This window comes from Gasterosteus aculeatus, chromosome 13, assembly GCF_964276395.1.
Source record: "Gasterosteus aculeatus chromosome 13, fGasAcu3.hap1.1, whole genome shotgun sequence".
Classification (NCBI taxonomy): domain Eukaryota; kingdom Metazoa; phylum Chordata; class Actinopteri; order Perciformes; family Gasterosteidae; genus Gasterosteus; species Gasterosteus aculeatus.
Window position 1 is genome coordinate 2,416,352 of NC_135701.1, and position 14,312 is coordinate 2,430,663.

Below are 14,312 nucleotides of genomic sequence, written 5' to 3' on the forward strand. Positions count from 1 at the left end.
TCCATCATTGTCACATCCACTGGGCCATAGAGCAAGCCCGCTGGTGGTCCTTTAACAACACCCCCCAACCCTGTGTCTAGCCTGGGCCTCGTTCACATGAACAGGAATATAACCGTGGATTCAGCTTCACCATTTTTACAACTTTTAGATCCAAGTATTCTTGATGGTAAGTTGATTTATCTTTAAAAGAAAATTATTGCTGAGTTACACACATGTCCTTCCCATTGAAAGTCCTCGGTGAAAAATATGTTGGACCTTGGGACAGACGCAGAAGTTTTGTAACTATGTAAAAATCTTCTTTACACCCTGATATTCTTCCTGGGTGCAAGATTTTGAAGTGCAAATCATTTTTTACTGTACTGTCATGTAATTCAAATTTAGTGACCATTAAGCTAAAACAAAGCACTGCATATCGACCGGAGTAAACCCACTCGTACGTCTAAGCACTTCGATTCCGGCATGTTTTACATAGTTTTACATGGTTTTACATGGTTAAAAAGCATGTATATCTTCAGCAGCTGCCATTAACTCTTAACCAAGGGCATTCCCAGGTTACCAACATCTGTGTGTAGTTCCGGAGTGGTTTATGATGACTATCATTATTAAGTACATGTGTTTCCTGTCCTTTAGGCCCTGCCTTATGTATGCCTTCTGATTGCGATGCTGTTCTTCATTTACGCCATCATTGGGATGCAGGTGAGAAATGCTGCTCTGCTATGGTTACAGAGGTCATAATGTTTATATAGTTGTTCGTCATTGTATTTTGGCCCAAATATGAAACACTTCTTTTGCACATTGCTAAGACCCACAAATCAATTTTCCTCACTGTGCTTTAGGTGTTTGGCAACATTGCGCTGAATGAGGATACAGCTATCAATCATCACAACAACTTCCGTACTTTCCTCCAAGCGCTCATGCTGCTGTTCAGGTATAAGAGACTATGAATTTGGCCATGCTATTGGTAGACAAAGACTTACTTTAAAGAGGAAAATTGCAGATTCCATTTTCCCACAAAACTTAACAGAATTACCAAAATATACTAATCTATTATTATATGTATGATTTGATTATTGTTCCCAATGTATTCAAGTGTAAGTAATAATTAAATGTTGGCAAATATGGGTGATGGCCATTTGAACTACTGGTTTTACTGATTGGAATTAAAATTTAACAGTAAACATATTTTGTACAGTCACTGAGGGAGATGTGTGTGTGGGGGTGGGTGGCAGAGTTCAGAGTTCAGGGGGGGCAGAGTTCAGTAGAGTGACAGCCGCAGGGATGAAGCTGTTCCTGAACCTGCTGGTCCGGGAACGGAGCACCCTGTAGCGCCTCCCAGAGGGGAGGAGGGCAAACAGTCTGTGGCTGGGGTGAGAGCTGTCCTTTTCGATGCTGCGTGCCCTCCGCAGACATCTCTTTCTCTGGACAGCCTCAACGGTGGGGAGTGAGGAACCGGTGATGCGTTGGGCAGTTTTCACCACCCTCTGCACTGATTTACGGTCCGCGACAGAGCAGCTGCCATACCATACTGAGATGCAGTTTGTGAGGATGCTCTCTATGGTACAGCGGTAGAAATTCTCTAGAATCTGAGGAGACAGATGGGCCTTCTTCAGTCTCCTCAGGAAGAAGGGACGCTGGTGTGCTTTCTATACCAGGGATGAGGTGTTGAGGGTCCAAGAGAGGTCCTCAGAGATGTGCACACCCAGGAACTTGAAACTGGCGACACGCTCAACCTCCGTCCCGTTGATATGGATGGGGATGTGTGTGCCAGTTTTCTTCCGGAAGTCCACAATTAGCTCTTTGGTCTTCTTGGTGTTGAGGGCTAGGTTGTTGTCGGCGCACCATACCGCCAGATGCTGGACCTCCTCTCTGTAGGCCGACTCATCGTTGTCACTGATGAGGCCAATCACCGTTGTGTCGTCTGCAAACTTGACAATGGTATTAGAACCGTGTACAGGTGTGCAGTCATAGGTGAAGTTGCTTTATCTGTTAAATAACTGTATGTATGTTAAATAACTATATGTAGCAGTAGAATTAAGGTAGCATACAACTCAATAATAAAGGAAAATATGTAGTAGCTGGGGGCGGCATAGTGTTCCACGCAAATGAAGCACCATGAAGCTTTGGCCCCGGTTAGCACTGTCCCTCACAGCAAGGGTTCAGAACCCTGTCTCTCGCCCTAAGTTGCATGGATAGACTCCAGCCCCCCTGTGACCCTGTGTCGCGGGGGGACAATGGATGGATGGATGTAGTAGGTGCTTAGTATAATTTTAATGTTTTAAAAAAATTAAACGGATGAAGGTGAGCTATTGTCCAAAGTTTAGACATTTCTTTTAGACATTTTTTTCATTTCTCATTTAGTTAAATGAAAAAATGTGTCCAAATTGTGGTGCTGCATGTGTGATCATTCTTATCGTACCCATGGTCTTTGTGAATGCTAGTCCTTTTATTCCTTGAATACGTACTCTTATTTGGGAAAGTGAAGCCTATTTGCGGCACTCACTGTGCTTCTATTACCGTCTCTCATCCTGCGACATATTTTACCAGGCTGTAAACTTAAGTTAAGAATCCGTGTGTATGAGGGATCTTGTGAGAATCCTACCACTCTGCATCGTAGTCAGTGTTTAGCGAGCCTTCTTTTGATCTGAGCCATACTGCAGCCTCAATGTAACAAGAAGCAGAAACAAGGTCTAGTAAACAGTGAAGCCTCGAACTCTTATACTGATTATATAGATGCTAGTTATTTTTTAACATTCTAATGGTGAATTCAAAATTTACCAGTATTGGCTGAAATCATTTTCAGATTTAGCTGGTGTTTTTTCATGAATTAAATTACACATTTAATTTCAATTGAAGTAAATGCTTTGATGTTTGTCATGGGGTCAAACGTATTTGGGGTAAAGAAGCGGTGCTATCCGCATCCCACATAAAAACTCCTCTGTCCTTCAATTGATATCTTGAACCATAGTCATTGGTATCCCATTCTGCCATAAGAACACTATGTGTTGAGCATTAAAGTTATTGTTGAAGCCAGTACAACAACCAGAACGTTTAACTCAGTTAATTTACTAGTTCTGGCAGAAGCTTTGAATAACATGTCGCAGTTGTTCTCAGTGGTTGGGGGCATCAGTACTCAAACCAGCAGATCCAAGCAACAAAGATACTTTATTTGACGTCAGAAAATAAAATTCCAACGGGGACCAGGAATACATGGAAACCAAAAAGACTCACTAAAAATGACTAATCAAACCGAAAAGGAGACAAGCAACACACCTGGTTTGAATACACAGGGGAGGTGCAGGTGATTGGACACACAAGGAAACGATCAGGGACATGGCAGACAATCACGGGGGAAAACACACTAGGGCAGGGAGTGAAGTTAACCCAGGGACATGAGAGCCAGGAAAATTCAAAATAAAACAGGAAATAAACCCACACCATGACAAGGGTCATGGAGATAGCTCATTTGATCTAAGTATAAAAAGTAATCTACCTTTCTAAAGACTTATTCTCCAAAATCAGAACGAAACTACTGGTTTCAGACGCATAGTCCAGCCCCTTTATTGGCTTCAGATTGATTCTGACATTTTCATTTCAGCTTCATATTAAAAGTATTAAAAGGACCCTGCTTATTTAATAATGAATATTGAATAGAGGAATTTGGTAATTTGGCGTTGGTAAAGCAACATAGAACAAAGACAAGTTAGCTACTAGCACACTTTAACCATTTTAAATTCACCTTCTATTGAGTCTATATTGTTTAACATTTTCATGTTTTTATGTATTAAATAATCCATTCACAGCACAGAATTTTTTAATTCTTGCCTTTGTTTTTGCGTCAGGAGTGCAACTGGCGAGGCCTGGCACGAGATAATGTTGTCCTGTCTAAGTCAGCGAGCCTGTGACGCGCGATCGGGGTCCCATGGGAACGAGTGTGGCAGTGATTTTGCATACTTCTACTTTGTCTCCTTCATCTTCCTCTGTTCCTTCCTGGTAAGTACAGAAAATTCATTTAGCCATTGTTATAGTTGACCTTGTGTATGCTGTCAGATATGATTTTATTGTAGAAGTTTTAAATAAGGTGATTTGCCTCACTTTAAATGTATTACTATATTTTCAATTGGATATTTTATTCTATAAAACCAAATAAATCCTTTTTTAAAGTTTTAAGTTAACTTTTTTCAACGCCAGACTATTGAAAAATTATATATTAAATTAATAATATTATATTACTATTTTGATGTGTATGCAGACATGCAGATGTGGCTGTCTGCATGTCAACCAACCCCCAAATGCAAACAACGTGCCTGTTTTCTTTGTAATGAATTAATGCTAATAAGATATAATAATAATGGTAATAATCAAATAATGGTCAGGTAAGTATGGGGGGGGGGTAGTACTCGGGTGAACATAGTTGCGGTAACCAAACGGAACAACAGCGCTGCATACTGTTAGTGCAAAATGAGTTGATATTAAAAACACAATGAGCCCCTCGTCTGTCAGAAACGAGGGACGCGTCACGAACATTCTATACATTGTTGGTCCTTGCTCGGATAATTTGCACTGATTGGAGTCAACCACGGTTGCTTTTGAATGACATCAAATGTGTCCGTTAGAAAGCAAGGATTGCTAATTAGCATTAGCATTCATTCTCAGTCGGCTCCTGCGGTCGACCTTATATGAATGAAGTGACATCATTTTTTTTTTTCAATGGCAGGCAATCTACCCGCACTGTCTTGGCGATCGACCAGTGGATCGTAATCCAAGTATTGGGCACCCCTTTTTTAGACATTTCATTTAGACCACAAACAACCATATCAACTTGCGGTAAAATGGCTTAACATGGCTCCCTTAAATGTTGGCACTGTCAAGATTTAATTTGCCTCCATTAGCAGCTTTCCTGATCATGCTGATTTCATAGAGATCTGCTGAATGAAACTAACTCTTTATTGCTTTATTGTTGAGACCTGGTCAAAGCTTAAACTGTACTTAATGGTTGTGTTCCAGATGCTGAACCTGTTTGTGGCTGTCATAATGGACAACTTTGAGTACCTAACCAGAGACTCCTCCATCCTGGGACCTCATCACCTCGATGAGTTCATCCGGGTTTGGGCTGAGTACGACCCGGCTGCATGGTATGTTTACGCTTTCTTCTGGGCCCCAGAGATTGGAATAAAAAGTGGGGGCGGGCAGACAGCCTAACTTTACTCCTCGCTTTCCTGCCCCCATGTAACTAAGGTGACTAAATGAGGCGTCAGGCACAAGCCTGTTTCTGTACCTTGTTGAATGCAGTCAGTCCCCTGATGATCATTGATTTATTTTAAGCTGTCTTGAATGTTTCTGTATTCATGTGCTTGTTCTTTTCCACAGCGGACGGATTTCCTATAAGGATATGTACAATTTGTTACGCATTATCTCACCCCCCCTGGGCTTAGGAAAGAACTGCCCTAATAGGGTAGCATACAAGGTTTGCATATACCAGACATTTCCGTTATTAGGGTGCTATGTGAACTTCTATGCCAAAAGACTTAACTGGATGGCTGTGCACCAATGAAACCGTCTTTACACTAGCACCTGCCCCTCAAACTGACTGGCTTTGGTTGATGATGCCGAAGTGGAAACAAAGCTTTCAAAGCCACAGCATTGTTCCAAAAGTTTTCTTCCATGCCTACTTTCTCTGACCTGCGATGTTTCCAGAGGAGATATGCTTAACCCTCCAAAGCTTTAAATCACTGCATTCAAGGTTTAGCAATAGGCAGTGATATGCAATGCAGATTGTAAAGCCTTGAGGCAGGTTCACGTTATGTGGTATTGGACTACATAAATACAAATAATGTACAAATCTGTAGAATCTCATCTGATATTTCATGAAAAAAGGGCAATATTCCAAACCAAAGCTTAAGCTGGCATTGAAACCTTTGTCTCCGTGTACCCTGGTTGAAGTACCAGTGGGATGTCTGCTAGCATGCTGAGGCAGCCATCCCTGTTACAATGCTGTCATTTCTCGTCCCTCATCAGCATTTTATGTGTTGGGTCAACCCATCCTCCATTCTTCTCTTCCCTCCTACCAAACTTACTCTTTAACATTTCATGTTTCCTGTCAGGTATCCTGAGCTCCACAGTGATGCATCCCTGTTGCCCGACACAGGGCGAGGATGACATCTCACTCTAGGAAATCTATTAACAGATTTCTGTTTTTCCTTTTCCATTATTCCCTTTTTCTGTTTTTTCCTTTTCCATTATTCTCTTTTTCTGTTGGTTTCTGCCATTTGTTCTTCTCCTTTATTTACATCTCCCCATCCTCCTCTATTTGCTTTTTTAACATTTTATTTCCTACCTTTTGAAGTGGCCGTATCAAGTACCTTGATATGTATCAGATGCTGCTCCACATGTCCCCACCCTTAGGTTTGGGAAAGAAATGTCCACCAAGAGTCGCCTACAAGGTAGACACCCCCCTCCTCCACCTTCTTCCCTTTGCTCAACAATGTCTCTCCTATTGGCCTGAACTCAAGCAAATGTTTGTGATCTAAAAGCGTTTCTTTGTTTTGCTAGCGCTCTTAAATTTTATATAAGCCCTCTACAGTCTTTTCTGTTCTTTTGTTTGGGTTAATACCCATCACTAAACATAATATGGAGATTTAGTATTGTTGATTAGCATATAGATTTATGCTCATAGAAGAAATCTGCTCCCTTGTGTGATATGAATATTATCATTTCATTTTAATTGTGCGCCTTAGTTAGTGGATTTTATTTTGTGGAGCAGTATGTGTGTGTTTTTATGTTTAGTGTCTGTTGCTATTCTGTGGGAGCAATGCTTTCTCTGTGTGCTTTTGACTTTGTGGTTCTGCCTTTGCTGCCTCTCTTTCACTCTCTCATCTCATCTATCAACTGTTTAATATATTTGTGTGAATGTGAACTATTTTGTGCATTTGTTTTTGTATTAGAATGTTTTATGTCAATGCTATTTATATTCAGTTTAAATATTTTAAACAATATATTATTATTATTTTTTGGCTAAATATTGATTGAGAAAAATTCAGCATTTCCACCTGATAATAACACGTGATATCTGGATAACCTAACCATATCTAAATCACACACATCAATTCTTAAGATTTGTTCAACAAGTTCAAAGGTGTTGACAGCGATAACGTATTACGTATTATTAGAACACCCCCGACCCCTTCTTCGGAAGCGTCCACCTCGACAATGAACTGGCGGTCGGGGTCCGGTTGGGTCAGCACCGGGGCCGAGGTGAACAGACGTTTGAGGGTGTCGAAAGCCCTCCGGGCCGCGTCGGACCATGGAAGATTGCCTTTCTTCTGGCTCGGAAGGGCGGTAAGGGGGGCAGCCGTTGCCCCGAAGTTCCAGATAAATCTCCTATAATATTTGGAGAACCCCAGGAATCGCTGGAGGTCCTTTACAGTGTTGGGTGTAGGCCAGTTGCACACCGCGTCTACTTTCGCCTGGTCCATGGCGACCCCTCCTGGCGACAGCACCTATCCTAGGAAGGTGAGCGTTGAGACATGCAACAGGCTTTTCTCCACGTTTACATAGAGCCGGTTGGACTGCAGACGCTGGAGCACTAAACGCACCTCCTGGACGTGTTCTCCCATACAGTGGGAATTTATGAGCAGATCGTCAATGTACACGATAAGGAAACGATTTATCATATCATGGAAGAGTTCATTCATGAATGCCTGGAACACTGCAGGGGCGTTGGTGAGCCCGTAGGGCATCACCAGATACTCGTAATGCCCCCTTGCAGTTTTCCATTCATCGCCCTCCCGGATGCGCACCAAGTTGTACGCGCTACGGAGGTCGAGTTTAGTGTAGACGCGTGCCCCTCCTACCTGTTCCAAGGCCGCCGGGATGAGTGGCAGGGAAAACCGGTTCTTCACTGTGATGGCTTCAATGCACGTTAATCGATACAAGGATGTAACCCGCCATCTTTCTTACCCACGAAGAAGAATCTTGAAGCGACCGGGGACGTGGAGGGGCGGATGAAGCCCTGACGCAAGGATTCCTCGACGTACTGGTTCATGGCCTCCTCCTTGGGTAGGGACAGTGTGTAGATCCGACCCTTCGGCAGCGGTGCCCCCGGCAGCAACTCGATCGCATAATTGCACGGTCGATGGGGAGCCAGCCTTTTTCTTGCTAAATACCTCCTGGAGCGTTTCGCAGCAGGAGGGCACTGCCTGGGTCTTGGGGGCCGTGGCTGCCTCAATCGGGGTGGCTCGGCAGGTGACGTTCAGACATCTGGACACCAGCCATGGGTATCCTAGGATCAGTGGTTCCTGGGGAGAGGACACGATGAAGAAACTTATGTCGTCCTTGTGCAACACTCCGACCAGTAGGGTGATGTCCTCCGTCCGGTGCGTAATCCCCGGTGCCCAGGGGTTGTCCATCCAGTGCGTTGATTCGGAGTGGGGGGAACACTGGGATGAGGGACACAGGAGGTCGGAAATGGCAGTTCCGGAGGTGATGTCCTTCTTCACCACAGTACAAACACAACTGCTCCCGGATCCTCCTCATGCTCTCTGCTGGAGACAGGGGCAGGCGCCCTAACTGCATCGGCTCCGGTCCCGCGTCGGTCAGAGGAGGTGTTACCGGGGATGTGAACCTTGATGTAAACCGGGTTTGCTGGGATCGTCGGGACTCGAGGAGGTGTCCCACGCTGATGGACACCTGGATGTAGTCGCCGAGCTCGGTGACGTCTCCTCGGCACGCTAGTTCGGTCTGGGGTTCGGGATGGAGACCGCGACGGTAGATGGTAAGGAGTGCGGTCTCACTCCACCCGCTGCCAGCGGCGAGGGTCCGGAACGTTAGAGCGTAGTCCGACACCGTCTGTGACCCCTGACGGATTTCGCACAGCAATTCCCCCGTGGCCTTCCCGGTGACGGGGTGGTCGAACACATCCTTAAATTTTGCCTGGAAGTGTTGCTCAGACAGAACTTCTGGGGCTCTGGCTGACCAGAGGGCCGTCGCCCAATCGAGGGCTCCTCCGCTTAACAGGGAGATGACGAAGTCGACTCTATCCTTCTCCGTCCGGTAGTTCGCAGGGTGGTGGGCGACATACATTCCGCATTGCATGAGGTACCCCAGGCATTTGCCCGGAGAGCCGTCATATTTGCTCGGCATAGCCAGCGGGGCGGGTCCGGCGGCGGCAAAAGGAACGACGGGTTGGACCGCCGGTGTGGTGGACTGGTGTAGGAGCTCCGCTGGGTCCATATGAATACGGTGAGGTATTCTTTAAGGAATGGACTCTGGAGGCAGACTCAGACCCAGGAGCAGAGCTCTCAATGTTTATTTAGTACAACAGGCAACTGTAGACTCAAGGTACAAGGCAATACGGGGAATCCGGGGACAGGCAGTGGTTCGTAGTCGAGAAAAGGCGGAAGGTCGATACACGGGAGCTCACAGGTTCTATAAGAATTCAGAGGCAGAGAAACAAAGGGTTTAGCAGAGAAGCGTACTTGCAATACCTCACAACTCGCTCGCTGCGTCGGCCTGCTCTTATGGGTCTCATCTCTCGTGGGTGTTCCGAATTCCGGTGATTGGCACCGGAGGACGCGTCCTCCCTCGCAGGTGTTCAGAATTCAGCATTTGTTTAAACCCAAAGCATGGTGTTTTATTTCCACGACTGAAAAATGTATTGTTGCCTAGACTTAGCATTTAATTATTTCCATGGTGGTGTGCACGTACTTTATACATACTGGCCACCATCATGTAATGTGGTGTAAATAGACTGTAGTCATTTCACCTATTTCTGTGACATCACATCGGCCTTTACTATATGGGCAGCCTGCAGTTGTACATGTATGTATGTGGTGGTGAATGTGAACACATGCAAATAGGCGCTGTTTTAGAAGTGTGTTTGAGTTTCTCCCTGGGCTCTTCATCCCTGTCTCATTCTGACTGTGACCTTTCTTTCTTTCTGCACTGCCACTGATAGCACATGTACTGTATGTAGGTGAATGCTTTTTTTGTGTTCAGGGGAGCTCAACTCTTACAACAACAATCCCACAGCATTTCATATGCTTCTGCTGGTGCCATTAGTTTAATATGAACAAAGTCCTCCTGATACGGCTGACCAGGCTTGGTGGGGAAGTGGACAGTCTTTATTAGTAGATACCACTTTTACTGTATAGTACAGTCAACCCCCTCAACTGTAATTATTAGGGTTTGGCAACCACAGAGTCGAGCTCCTGCGACTGTCGATGCACCTTCCTGGTTATGCATTATGTGCCTCCTCTCCAACCACCTTTTTTTGGTCAATGTCAGTCCCGCACCAGTGCACTTTGACTTACAGCATAGTTCATTCTGTAGCCGACGTCATTGAATGTGATTGTCAAGTTTTTCTCGACTGTATGTACTGTTAGAGAAGGCTTTCTGTGGGCTGAACTTAGTCTCAGTTATATCTGATCAATTTGAACAAACCAGTACATTTTCAACTAAAGTGCTTTATGCTTAGATGGATGCTATTTGATCACAGCAGCACACAGATGGATTTCTCTCGATGAATTGTCTGTCTGTTAAAGTCGCTCTGTCACCACTCGTCTCCTTTTCTCAGCGCCTCGTTAAAATGAACATGCCCATTGCTGATGACAACAGCGTCCATTTCACCTCCACCCTGATGGCCCTGATTCGCACTGCCCTGGAGATCAAACTGGCCTCAGGTCAGTGAAATGTACAACACATCATTAGAATGTAACCGAATAGAAATGACTAGACTCAGGGAAAATATGTGACCCTGACAATATTGTAGCAACCCAAACAGGGCGAGTTACGGTTCGTGCTAAACAGGGGGTGGCCAGTGATTGGGGGAGACGGTGGGAGGGCGGGTGTTCCCATGTTTTGGGGAGCTAGTTAGGTTTACTAGAAGAGTTCTATGTTGTTGTTGTTGCTGTCTGCGAGTAACAAGGGAGTGTACCGATAGCGTGGGGGTGCATGTTATTTGCTGCTGGAGAAACAAATAAAGGATTCCTACCGGAACGTCCATTCGCCTGCGTGTGCTGAGTGACCCACTACACCCCGACGCTACAATATAATGTCATTTTATAGGCCAACTAAGAAACTACAACTCCTTTATGTTTACTGCGGGTCAACGCTGCAGTATGCTACAAGCTAACACGCTAATGCTGTAAGCTTCCATTACTCAGAGGATTAGCAGTTCATGTCGATGTGTCCCTGGGCCAGACACCTAACCACGCTTCTTGTTGGCAGCCCAAACTGTAATTTTCCATATTCATGAAAACATGAAAAATGTTTAAATTACGTCTCATGTAGACCAAATTTAATTAATGTATATGGTGCCGTTGCCGGTGTGTGACATGTGTTTTAATAAACGAGGTTTAAAGTTTTTCTTTGTGGATTTTTCAGGTATGGTAGCCCAGTGCTTATCTGATGCTGAGTTAAAGAAGGAGTTGTCTACAGTGTGGCCCAGTCTCTCTCAAAAGACCATGGATCTGTTGGTGACACCACATAAACGTAAGCATGTCCCCATTATCTACATGTTGAACTCTCAGGTCTTATATCAACCTGATGATTTGTTAGTCCCACTATAATTGCAGGGTTGCTACTCACCTAAATAACAGTTTATTATCATTGTGTAGGATAGTACTGCATTAGTACTGCTGGAGCATTATATTAAATCATGGCACTAATTTTAAAGTTTGTTCACTACAGAACTCGTTTATTTCATTGGAAAGTGGTATACTCTGGATTAATTGCAAATATTAGCTCAAAACGTAATGTTCTGTCAAGTTGCTTTTATTCAACTTAAATCGATTTCAATTACTCAATAATGTGTAAGTTATTGAAGGATATAAATGAAGAAAATCAGCAGAATTCCATCTCTTCTCCCAGAACAATTGCAAATGTCTTTGTGTGGACGGGTTGGCTGCTGATTGTCAGTGCAAAGGTCAACTACTAAGTTTAGCTATTTAGCCACTGCTATGCGGGCTGTCAGGCCAGCAGTTTTTTCTCACTGCCATGTGAGTGAACTGGGCTAAAAGTCAAGCCTCGTCTGTGTGGTATCAGGCTGTGCCCTGTCTGCCTGGTGGCCAAGAAAAAAGTGGGCTGAAAGTTCTTTACATATTCAAACACTGCAATGTGCCAGCCTGCAAATCAATTTCCAAGAGGTTGGCTTTACCAAACCTGATGATGGCAACGTCTGTGGATGCCCTGTTGCAATTACAGAGAGTCTTTGCAGTATACTAACCCCTGTGTGACTACGAGAGTCAAGGTTTTAAATACTGCTTTCCCTCTGTGTCCACCCATGGCTGACCAGCCAGAAGCAAGTCCCAGAATACAGGCTGTGTTCAGCCAGTACCCATTTTGGAGGGACTGTGGACGGACAAAAACCAAATCTCTCTCTGTCATTCTTCTTCACATCCTTTTTTCTCCTCTCATATCGTCAGCCAATGAACTTACCATTGGAAAGGTTTATGCGGCTCTGATGATCTTCGACTACTACAAGCAGAATCGAGCGAAGAGGCTGCAGCAGCAGCAGCAGCAACAGGGCGCGTCAGGCTCCCAGGTACGACATACGCACCATAATAGCCTGCGCACTTTGCACACATATTGGATGAACTTGTGCAAACCTTTAAGCATGGTCCCACATTGATTATGCCTGCATGCATACACAAATGTAGAAGATGCTTTTGTATCCACTAGCCATTCATTGGTAGATTACGAAATCTATCAAAAACAGGTAATGTTTTTAGTGTAAAGGGACCCAGTAATTGGTCACTAAAGTCACATCGAAAGATGGACCCACATTTGGCTGCTGGCTGGGGTCCATCACTGTACAGGTGCAGGTTTGTTTCAGCACTCAGACATTCTCACAGATGCCCAGAGATGTACCTATTGTACGCATGATTGTGAGAAATGAATATTTTGAACCAAGTCTCTACATCTGGGTGGCACTGACACCCTGTTGTTAGACCTTGGTGCAACAATATTCTGCCTGCTGCCTCTGAATGTTTCAGCATGTTGCCATACATCTCTCCTCTACAGTGCAAGGTCGGAGCTCTGTTTACGCCATTGCTGCCTCTGACTCAAATGCAGGAGAAAGATCTGCCTTTGATGCTAAACAGTGTGGAGCCTCCCAGCATGCTTCAGCCTCAGCCCAAACTCCATGCCAAGTCCCAGCCACAGACCAGACCTAGCTCCAACTCCCTCAACAATGGAGCCACACTGTAAGTTCAATGCTTCAGGAATTAGGATAAAGGGTAAAAATGCTGTCACAGTTGTTTAAGTTTTGTGCCAATGGGGGCTAAACATATCTAATTACTAATAGAATGATGGTGTGCACAAGTATGCTGGAGTTTCCAATGTATTTGTGGTTAAAATCATTTTCAGCATCTTCTGATGAGAAAAAAAATCTGCCTAACTAAATCATTATGATATGGGCTGTGAATATTCCGTACTGTCTCTGACAAATCTTGTGTTACGGTGACACAAGATACTGGTGCAATGGATGTAACGCATACTGTGCTACTACCATCATCTCCACTTTCCTCAGTGATGCATTACTTTGGTTTGGTTGTGGATTGTGAGTCTTGCTGTGTCTCTAAAAACGTTGAGATAGATAAGTTAATTTCTCCCCACCCACGATGTCCATTTATTTATTTTTGTATAAATTCTCATTTTATTCAATGAAAGTGTCGCAAAACCTTTGACTAGTACTGTATATCTTGATAGTATCTTGCTTAGTGACAATGTAACACAGTAACAGAATCCCCACTGTGCTAAAAGAGAGTTAAGAAAGTTGTCATTATTTACCGGAAATAATATCAAATAATAAAATGTATCAATAGTTTCTTATTTTACAGTAATGTAAGGTTTCACCCAAGCCAATGGACGAAATCATTATCTTCTACAGCAGGGTTGCGTACACATTTGTTTATCATTGGCAATTGAAATCATGAAATGTTGTAATTTGTCAAATGAAGTTCAATTTTAGAAAGTTAAAACTGTTACTTGTGACGAAAAAAGACTGTTATTATTATGATGCTGAGCTGTGACTTCTACAACACAGGCCAGGACATAACCGCAACATCAACGTATCATCTTCCTGGTTAATGGAGAAACCCGAGGAAGTTCCCCGAGCTAAGAGAATCGTAATTAAGGGCCCATCAGAGGACACACCAGACATTGCTGTAGTGCAGGTACTGTACACAGGTGCTATTACTTTTTAAATGTATTTTTAACTTGTTGTTTCGTACAGTTGTGTATTTGCAAAGTATGTCATACATCTCTAGAGACTGCAGATGAGGCATGTGAGTTGATAGATTACTTAACCGTTACTC

At 43.9% G+C, this 14,312-nt stretch overlaps 1 protein-coding gene across 1 annotated transcript in view; it reads left to right on the forward strand.

The window, feature by feature from the left end:
* The window catches only part of cacna1ba (calcium channel, voltage-dependent, N type, alpha 1B subunit, a), a 124,895-nt gene that overhangs the window by 94,548 nt on the left and 16,035 nt on the right, over positions 1–14,312 (forward strand). Inside the window, exons 36-45 of the mRNA XM_078087326.1 lie at positions 631–696; positions 837–928; positions 3,840–3,990; positions 5,005–5,132; positions 6,344–6,440; positions 10,571–10,676; positions 11,380–11,487; positions 12,420–12,538; positions 13,018–13,199; positions 14,042–14,171. Coding sequence (XP_077943452.1) covers positions 631–696; positions 837–928; positions 3,840–3,990; positions 5,005–5,132; positions 6,344–6,440; positions 10,571–10,676; positions 11,380–11,487; positions 12,420–12,538; positions 13,018–13,199; positions 14,042–14,171 — 1,179 coding nt within the window. The remainder of the gene's footprint in view (positions 1–630; positions 697–836; positions 929–3,839; positions 3,991–5,004; positions 5,133–6,343; positions 6,441–10,570; positions 10,677–11,379; positions 11,488–12,419; positions 12,539–13,017; positions 13,200–14,041; positions 14,172–14,312) is intronic.